At 39.5% G+C, this 10584-nt stretch overlaps 1 protein-coding gene across 5 annotated transcripts in view; it reads left to right on the forward strand.

Annotated features, from left to right (window-relative positions):
* PDS5A (PDS5 cohesin associated factor A) overlaps window positions 1-5416 on the forward strand; it is a 117820-nt gene extending 112404 nt beyond the window's left edge. For 3 of the 5 annotated variants that reach the window (XM_074349073.1, XM_074349068.1, XM_074349072.1), the window contains exon 33: window positions 1624-5416. In XM_074349073.1, coding sequence (XP_074205174.1) covers window positions 1624-1843 — 220 coding nt within the window. In that variant the 3' untranslated portion in view covers window positions 1844-5416. The remainder of the gene's footprint in view (window positions 1-1623) is intronic. The other 2 variants (XM_074349074.1, XM_074349075.1) reach the window with 2 other exon arrangements.
* The last annotated feature ends 5168 nt before the right edge of the window (window positions 5417-10584 follow it).

Consider the following 10584-nt stretch of genomic DNA (forward strand, 5'->3'; position numbering starts at 1 on the left):
CTGGGTTCAATCCCCAGCACCTCCATTGAAGAAAAAATAATCTAATTACCTTCCCACACACACAATAAATAAATAAATAAACATACTTCTCATTAACAGGTATTACCTGTGATTGATTTGACATCTCGTGTGTATTTTCCTGAGACCTAGTGAGGATCAGATACAGGCTGAACAATTCTGAATATAGAGCTAATTTAACATCTTGAATCATCCTGTTAAGGTTATCATTACAGTTTCAACCATCTAATTAGTAAAAGAGGAGAGTTGCCAAAGCTGAGAGCCATCAAACACTGTATTTCTGAGCTAAGGATGAATCCAGAGTAATAGGCTTGGCTCACTTACTGCCCTGGCAACTTTTAGCATAGCCTGAGGTCCTTGCATTGTGGAACCACATCTGGATCTGGTTCACTGCGCTAAAGCAGTTTACCCCTAGTTTTAAGCTTGAATGCTAGCCTTTGAGAAACAAGGCCTAGCTCCCTTGTGCTTCTCTTTGGCCCTGCTTTCCAACTCCAGATGCTACTTCCTCAGTCTTTTCCTTTACCTTGCTACCTTACCTTTCCTTTACCTATTCTTCACACATTTTACTTGCTTAATTTCTCACTTCCCAGATGATCAATTCCTGCCCTGGTCACAACACTCCCCCCATTAACATCTGAAAAGAACCTGACCTCACCCTAACCTTCACTCTATGTGCAAGTTTCTCCTCCAGGCAGTTAGTCTACACTGTATGCTGGCACCACATGCAGAAAACTCACCCAGTTCTATTACTTGGTATATATACTATTATCATACAGTATGATTATTTAAATTTTATTATTAAATTATTAATGAAAACCACTTTTGAGGCCCTAGTATATGCCAATGCCGAGCCCTCTGGAATTTCTCTTACCAGGTCCTCTTACTGACAACATTAGGTAAATAGTAATTGTTTTTAGTAAGACTCCTACTTACATAATTTATTTACTAATTCAAGATATTTTATTCCACCAAAACAAGGATACTGTGCCCAGAAATTTACTGGAATAGATTTTATTTCTTAATCTGGAAGTTGATACATTTTAACTTGTAAATTTAACTGTAGAATTTTTAGATCCCTTTGGATTTTTGCAGTAAATGTACACTTGTTTTTCCTTTGTTTTTGAACTGTTCTTCAAATGGCAAACAATTCCAAACATTTTGCATTGAAAATGTGTTTTTGTAAGTCTGCTAATTTTTAAGTATGTTTTGCTTCCCCTTGAGGCCAAATTCTTCCCTGAAAAAGAAATTATCAATAAACATCAGTCCTTAAACTTGGGACTTATGGGGAACCTGTGGATTTAAGGAAATTGTAGAATAATATAGTTTTCCCATCTTTGGATTAATGTGTTTTGCTTAGCATACTTAGTATGGGAGTATTCAGAAATCTTGGAATTTATATTTTTCTTAAGCAAAGAATTTACTGTTTTCTATGCTCATTTGTATATTGAGAAAGTTTCCTCACATCACGTATAATTTTAAGGTTTTCATATCTTAAAATTAAAGTATCTCCTAAGTGTGTTTTCTCATGTATTAAACAACCATATATTAGTCTGATACTATTCAGTAACAAGTGAATTTTTATCAAAATAATATGAAATTTTTCAGAAGCCAAGTGCTCGGAAGTGATGGCGATTCACTTTGGGACATAGAATCAAGTCCAGAAAATTCTTCCAGTGATCTGGATCGTTTTAAAGTCTGTGAGAACAGCCAGGAAGATACTGAGGACTCAGAGCTAGTAAAGGGAAGCTTCCTGAAGGTGCAGCAGGCAGCTTATAGAGGATTCTTTGATACCGTATTATTAAACTTGTTCTGTATAACAAATTAATAGTCTCTGTAAGAATCTTAATCACTTAGCTTCTCTCTTACTTTCAGCATTGTTATCTTTATAAAAGGTATATGTAATGTTGGGGTTTGGGAATATAAGTAAACAACACCCTTACCTTTCTCTCCCAAGTTTGGAATTGTTGAAAAGGAGATGCAATCTTAATAGTGATATGGCTGATTAAAAATGTGAAATGACATAGGCCAGGTAACTACTGATGCCTTGCCCCTACATCGAACAACCAGGCAGACCAGAACACACCTTTTGGGGGCAAAAGAGAACGAAAAAAAAAGAAAGAAACCAAAGCCCGGCATGCTGTTTTTCCCTCCCCTACCGCTTCACCTATTAGATGGGTCTTCCTCCTCCCATAGAGCAGTAGGAGGTGGGGAGAAGAGGAAGAGACCATACCTCACGCCCTCATGCTTCCAGAGATGAGGATTTTCCCTTTCTACTAGAGAAATGGGACTAGTGGGGAATTCCTCTAACTGCTTAACAGAATTAAGCTAAATTTTCCTCCTTGTTTTTTCAGTATACTAAAGAACAGAACTTATTTTGCTTATAAATTCATTCTGCCATAATGTCTAGTAATTTTTCTACTATAATACCAGTTTGAATGTATTAATAAAAAATTATTTAAAATAAATAGCTTTTACTATTTTATTGTTGTAATAAGCAAATTGAGCATTGGGTAGCAACAGCATTTAATGGTGAAAATGATAACTTCGTCATTGGCATTTTGTTTTTATATAGTTTACAGAAAGATTCCTAAACCAAGTAGTCTCAGATGAAAAATTAAAAAAAATTTTTTTTTCAGATTTTTGTAACTATAGAAATAATTTGGGTTTTGTCTGTTTTCCTGTTTATATCTTTTGTAACATTGCTTTCTTCTACTCCTATCCTCAAGGTAAAAAGAAAATTCATGTGCAAAGGGAGAAAATGAAGGCCAAACAGAAGCAGGCTCTAGCTTCTGCAAAAACTTGGATTCAAAATGACCCGGAACAGAAAATGAAGTTAACTTCAGAACACACACTTTCTGCCTTGAAAACTGAAAAAAGCTATTACTTCCTTTTTTCACATGACCACAAGTCCTTTGATGGAAATGTACAGCAGAAACTCTTGAGAGAGGCTAAAAGCAACTCTATTGTACCCTCCCCCAGACTTTTCTTATGAAAAGTCAATAATTAAGCAAATTGCTTAACACTTGGTTCCAGTTCCTGCATATCTGGAGTTTAAAGGCATATTACACCATTAATTTCCATGCTGCAGTCTTTATTTTAAAGAAAATAACAGGATGTCCTTACACTGACAATGAAAATTCATCAGTTTTAGAGCCAGGAATTTCCCGTGTTACACAAGAAAAAAATTGAAGTCTACTGAATTAATTTTTTAGAAGAAAAGAGATCAGATTAAATATTTCTTTGTTTTCCTTTTGGAAACTTTTATGTATAATTCTTTCTGCCTGCCTACTTTTCTGCAAAAATGAGATGTACAGATTTCAGTTCCCTGCTATGAAAAGTGATGTGGTGGCAATTTTATAAATGTTGCTTTCTGATTTTTATCAGAGTGAGAAAATAATTAAAAATTATTATTGATTTCATATCACTTCATATTTTGATTTCCCCTCCATTTTAGTTTAATATAATTTGCAATAAATGTACATATTGTTTGTTTCATAAAGCATATCACTTTAAAATGGTTTTTACTCCTGTGATTATGTTGGAATGTTTGGAATTTTAAAGGAGTAAAGACTGTCCAGCATTTGGTTTTATAATGTTTGTCACCAGATTTTTATTGATGTAAAAAAAGTCAGTTTTTTAAAATAGTTGAACTTTGGCAGCTTTGTAAGGAAAGTTGGAGGTGTTTAGGATTGCTGTCAGTGAGCAGCATTGTGCTGTTGGGAAATAAGTGTTTTGCTTTTGTTTGCCAACCTGGGTTCTGTTTTTATGTTTATTTTAGAAGACAACTGTTGCATCAATAAATTGTTCCTTGGCATTGTTCAGCATAGGTAATGTGTGCACTTTTTGTGTACACATATTCATTCATATTTAAGTTTTTTGCATAAAATAAATGCTTCTAGATGTCATATGGTAGTCTTTTTTAATCTTTTTATCATATTATGTTCTCTTATGAAATTTTTTATGTGAAAGGGCTAGTCATAAACAAAGAATATGATTACAGTCAACTCTCCATTATCTATATAAAATAGTGACTATGCCTCTGGTTTTGGATTTTGCAGTAGTCATAAACTTAAAATAATGAAGGCATACCATAGAGCTAATTTAGGAGGAACTTGAGATTGGTCCTGTCTCACGCCCAGAGTCATCACCTGCCCCCATACTCCACTTAAAGCCCTGCCCCAAAGCCCTACCTGAATGTGCTCAGTGTCCTTGCTCACATCTAGCGTGGGTTCGAGGACAAAAATATTTGTTATAACTTGATCTTGACAAGCTGTAGTCTACCTGCGATGTAAAACAAACAGTGAACGTGAACTGTGTCAAAAAAGGGTTATGTTAAATGTCAAGTTGCTGGTAGTAAATGTCACTTATGTTCTCATAGATAATCAAGAGTTGGCTGTATATTGACTGAATGAAAGATGGGTAATTCTTTTAAATATGCATATACACACACTTAGTTATCAGATGAGGGTTAGGGAACAATGGATACCAGTGATAGAAAACAGTATCTTTTACAAGGGCAGAAAAAGCTCTACTCTTCCTTATTGCCTCTTCATAACCCTGTAGAAAGAAAGTATAAAATAATGCCTCCAACATGCTGAAAAAGAATATCTATGCATAAGCATCAGAGAAGTCCCTCAAGCAATCAGTGGGCATGTTCTAATCAGATTTTGAAGTTCTCTTAGCATCAGACAACTTGATTCTTAAGGCCATCAATCTGCCACCAATATAAAGCACACTGGTAAGGACCTTCCATCTCTCTTATCTCCTTGACTAATTACTCAGCATCGCAGCTGACTAGATTACCTAGTATGAAGTCATACGTAACATAACGTTAACAGACCATTTGCCTCAGTTATGGCTGATCAGATTTTTGCAGGAGAGGAGTTACCTAAAAGGTCTGGTCCACATACATATGGAAATGGCCCACCCCTAATTTTTTTTAATATGAAGCAAGTGTCTGACACTAAGGGAAGGGAGAGTAGGATGATGAAAGATTGAGCTGATGAAGGAGGGACTTGTTTTAAGGGAAATTTGTCATTTTTCCTTTGAAAAAGGAAAAAGTAAAGTCCCTTAGGAATTTGGTATTCACATCTCAGAGAAATACAACACAAAGTGCAGACTTATATTTGAGAATTAATGTTAACCCTTTGTGTCTAGTTTGAAGCTTCCTGTATTTGTCTAAAACTACAAGCCAGAATTTTGTATCTCCTTTGATAAAAAGTGTGTATAATGTAAAGTAGTTTTGCATATTCTTGTGCTGCACATGGGCTGAATTTTTAAAATTTTTTTAAAGACTTGAAGCAGAACCTTGTAATTTGTGTAAATGACAAGTGTAAAATCCTACCATAAAATGCTAAAAATATGCATTGTTTCAAATAAAACCAAGAATGCAGCATTATATAGTAGTGTGGAGCCCTGAATATTTATGTACCCCCGCACCCCGGTATGTCACAAGCTGATAAAACATCTTTGCATATTTTCTGTTTAGATTCTGGAGTCAGTCTGCATATCTTCATAAGGATTCAAATGCCACCTTCAAAATTCCTGACTGCTACTCTGATCTGACTTCTATCAACTGAGGGAGAACATTAAATAGATAAACTCTGATGGACATTTGAGAAACTTGAGAAGTTTTTTAATCTAAGAATTTAAAAATGGCCTTTCATTTATACTATCCATTGATACATCTATTTTTTGCAAATTCTGGACATGTACATTTAGGTCAAAAACTAGTTGATGGAGAGCAAGCAGATTACATAAATATACCTGGAATAAGAGGTGAACAGAATGAGAAGAGAAACTCATGCCTGGTTCTGTATTTTACCCTCAGTGGGATTATCACTCCACCCTTGGATCCTTGTCCAGACTTTGTCTTCAGTATTCACATGACTAACTCAGTAGAAACCACTGGTGACCAACAAGTCTAGCAGTCTGACGACATGATTTGCAGCCTGCCTAAATAATGATGGCTTTGTCTACAAGAAATTAAAAGTTTGCTACAAGTCAGCAACAGTGTAAAACAATGGAAATGATGTACATAAAACACTTCCTCAGCCTGTAAACCAGAGCTTCAAGTTTTCATCCCCCTAAGAGTAATAACCACATATTTCACTTTGTGTCTTATTTCAAAGTCCAACAGGAACATGCACAAGGAACCATTTCTAAGGAACCTGGGCCAGGCTGGTGATCAGGACTTCAGTTTTGGGGTATTTCTCAAATAACTTTTTTTTTAATTAATGATTCCAACTTAAGGCACTTTCCTCTCCCTCATTCTCTAGTTACTCCTTTTGCTAGCAAAGACCATGTGTCCTTTTAAGAAACAGCACTGTATCTGTTCTTCCATCCAGGAGAAGCTTGAAAGCAATTGCCTGGAGGTCAGTTATACACATAAGGAGCACCACAGCACAAAGGTCCAGATCTGTGGAAGCCAGTAAAAATGTAACGATGGGGGTAACCATTCTGAACACACTGGGCTCAATGACAGGGACTGACATTAAAAACACTAAAAACGGTGCCTTAGAAGGAGTAGCAATATAAAGCAAATAGGACAACAAAAGCTGCTCTAGGTAATACACTGACTTAAGAGACCTCATAGCTGCTTAGAAGCAGAAAATCCTCACCTTTTCTGGAGATGTGCAATTCTGAGAATTGTTACGAGCACACAGTCCCTAAAGAAGTGACTGGGCTGGGCAAGTCGCCCACCTCCAGATTACCTGGACCTGATGATGCAAGAGGCAGCTCTCTAGCCTGGGAGCCCCCTGGGAGGAGGGAGTCGTGAGGGTAGGCAAGGGCCAGAGGACACAGCTCTTTCTGCAGCACTGCTTGAGCACTTCCCTTATGCAAAGTATTGCTCTATTTGCAGACACTGGAACACCTGGTCCCAGCCCCCAAACCTTGGTCACCCACCTTCCCAAGTGCACCCCCATCCAAAGCACAAATTCAGGTGTGTCCATAATTCCTGTGGTTTCTTTGGACAAATTGTAGGAACTTAGTGGGCTTCTCCAAGAAGCAAATTTTGATGGGGACCTAGGCAGCGTCCCCTTGAATTTTGTTTTGAAACTTTCTGAGCAGAGATCACCCTGGTAGCCACCCACCCCCACCCCCCAAAAACTCCTGAAACCCTTTTCCTCCCAGGAAGGTTTTGAAAGTTTTGCTATCTGGTTTCCCATGGCCTGTGGTGGAGCGTGCCCTCCAAGAGAAAGGTCAGCTGCAGAGACAAAAGCGGAACCTGCTGCTTTGCCACTCACCTCAGGTTAAGAGCTGAAAGGCAGAAGGCTGGTACCCCTAAAACTACCTCACATGTTGAGACTATTTTACAGGAAGGCTCTTTAAAGGTAGTCTGTAGACTTGGCCCCGGAGCACAGGGTCTCTGCATTCAGTGACCATTTGGCAGCTTGGCCTGCCTGCCCAAGGAAGCTTACAATTCTGGACAGCAGGGCATGCCTCTTTCTAGAAGTCTATTACATCAGTTCCAGTCTCCTGCTAGTTCCACCTGTCCATCTAACGGTAACATACGTGGCAGTGAAGTGTTTGTTGTCCAAAGGCCTGATCTTCATTGATGCGTGATGTAGGTAATGTGTATCCTACTGATAATTTCGGCATTATTTTGAAGATCAGAGCTACCTAAATTTTACACGTCATATAGAAGGATGAAAGAAATAATAACTATTCCATAACAAGTAGAAACAAGAAGAAAGCCACTGTGCAAACACATGGCCCTTGTTACCATTTGGCCTTGGGGAGAACAGGGCTCTGAAAGTGGGAGGGAGCAGATTAGTCACTTTCATTTTAATATCCCTGCTTATAATTAATATTTCTCAACAATAATAGTTGAGCAGAGAAGCCCAGAAAGGGCTGACATTTCTACTAGATTCTCTATCCCTTAGGAAAGCTTAATCAAGAGCACAGATTGCTCAGAGGCACAGAAACATTTGCTCTGTAAATTCAGGCAGGAACCCTGTAAGGCTTGGGTTGAGTACCTTACAGTGTCAATCAAGTGGAAGCAACCAGGTGATGATGGAAATATGCCTTAAAATAATGCAAAATCCAGCAGGCCTGGGAGGCCTTATCACCTCTCCTGGATACTCAGAAGAGCAAGCGCCCCAAGAAAAGTCCAGTTGGGGAGCTCTGGAGGCTGTGAGGGGCCCCCCACTAGGATGTGAGCCAGGTACACAGGCCTTCATTTGTGTTGGAATGGGACGATTACGTGGGAAAGACTAGAGTATTTTCCTACTTAGAAATTCAGATTAAGAGTTGCTTCCTTGGGCTTCATAAAGCTCAGACCCCTGACATGCTCTTCATTTCCCCTGCTCCACAGGGCCCCTTTCACCTCATGGGGCAAGATTAGTCAGTCTCCTAGGCAACTGCCCAGTCAGTACCTTTCCCACTCTAACCATCAGATCAGAGAGTGCTGGTCCTTGAGTGCCTAGTCTGCCCTGGCTCTGTTTTACCTAAAAGAAAGGGAGGCACAGAAGAGGCAGTTTGTTCTGCCTAAGCTCTAGTGCCCCACAAAACACCCAAAGCCAGTAAAAATACAAACTTATCAAAACCTTGGCACTTTACATACACCGGCATATTTAATTCTCACAATAACCCCCTAAGGTAACCATGTTTATCTCTACTTACACATGCTGTTTCAGCTCAGAGAAGTAAAACAATAAGCCCAAGTCCCCTCAGCAAGAAAGGGGCAGTTTCAACCCAGTCTGACCACACAACTCAGTGCTTCCTGCCTAACCTTTTCCACCAGGTTTCTGAGAGGATCACACCTTTCTGGAACTTAATGGTAAGTGAAATACAAGAGGAGAAAGAAAAGGATAACGCATACAAGACAGTGGGGCGTAGCTGGGATGATGCTACCTATTGCTTTCTGTTGCTTCCATGCAGTTCGGCAAACAACATCGTAAGGAAACCAAGGTAAAATTAACCAAGTCTCCATCAATTGATGGATGAATAAACAAAATGTGATCTATGTACATCAAATACATAAACAAAAAACATACAATGGAATACTACTTAGCAAGAAAAAGGAAGGAAATACTGATCATGCTACAACACAGATGAAGCTCAGAAACATGCTGAGTGAAAGAAGCCAGACACAAAGAACTACATACGGTATGCTTCCATTTATATCAGCTATCCAGAGAAGGCAAATTGAGAGAGACAGAAAGTAGATTCGTGCTTGCCTGGGACTAGGGCTGACTGCAGCTACAAACTAAAGAGGTTCGTGGGATCTTACTGGAGCAATGGAAATGTCCTAAAACTGGACTGTAGTGATGGCTGCACAACTCAGTAAATCTTCTGAAAATCAATGAATTGTATATTTTTAAGGGGGATGTATTTTATAATACGTAAATTGTACCCCAGCAAAATTTCAGATAAATGAGACATCTTCCCCCCCAAAAGTTTAACTATACAAAACAAAGCAGCATCTATTTAAGTACCAGACTGTTAAATACACGTCATGTCAAAAGAACCATTATTACCAATAACTGAGTTTCCAGGCACACCACCTTCCCATCAGTGACCTCTGCTCCTCTGAGGGTTACTTGCTGGGGTCAGTCTAGTTCTCAGCAAGGAGGGTCTAAAAACAGTTTTCTTCATGGGGCTGGCCTTATTAACCAAAGACAGAAAAGACTATGTGTAAACCAGGGGCCAGCATGTTCACAAAGACTGATCAGTTCCTTCTCTCTGCTTGGGAAGTCTCTGTGGGAAGCTGAGCTGAATGAAGTCTGGAAGTGCAGACTCTACAGGAAGAGCTGGCTGGATCATCTTCATAATCAAGCCTCCATTAGCTGCAACTGCCTGCGGAATCCATCTCTATTCTGGTATGCCTGGCACTGTGAGACTTGGAAATCTTACAGACCCTTTCACAATGCAGTTTTCTCACTTGTAAAATATCAACTGCTTCATAGTCATAAAGGTAAAAGGGAGAAAGCACTTCGCAGAATGCCTGGCCACAGTGAGTGCTCACCTGCTCTCAGATGTCCCCCTCAAGCAGACTGGCAGCCCCCAGCACCACCGGAACATCTTCAGGCAGCGATCAAAGACACTCAGATACTTTTGCTCTTGCTTGCTGTATCTGTTTTCCAGGATCTGGGCCAACCACCCTACTTCTGTTAATTAGTCTTCCTTGAGCCCAGTACAAAATTTCCATTTCCTCACATTCCCATACAGTTCAGCCCCAAAGAGGCCACATCTATCATAAAACTTTCTCATCATTTTTTAACAGTCAGTATACTGAATGCCCTTTTGTCTGAGGAATGACCCCACCATCACCACAACCACTACGCAATGAGGCAGAGCCCATTTCCCTCTGCAGAAGCTGAAAACACCAACCATTACTTTCCCAGCCTCCCCTGCACCTATGGCTCAGACATATGACCTGGGTGCTGTCAACCAAACACCTGTACCTACTTTGAGATGTGGACTGTGACACAATAGAACAGGGACCACTCCATCCTGGAAGTGATGGGCAGTAGTGTTCACCACCCGCCATCAGTGGTATCAGTGCTGCAGGCTGGCTGGGGTGTCCCAGCATTGGCAGTGGAAGCTGGATCTTCAAGGACC

This window comes from Camelus bactrianus, chromosome 2, assembly GCF_048773025.1.
Source record: "Camelus bactrianus isolate YW-2024 breed Bactrian camel chromosome 2, ASM4877302v1, whole genome shotgun sequence".
In the NCBI taxonomy this organism is placed as follows: domain Eukaryota; kingdom Metazoa; phylum Chordata; class Mammalia; order Artiodactyla; family Camelidae; genus Camelus; species Camelus bactrianus.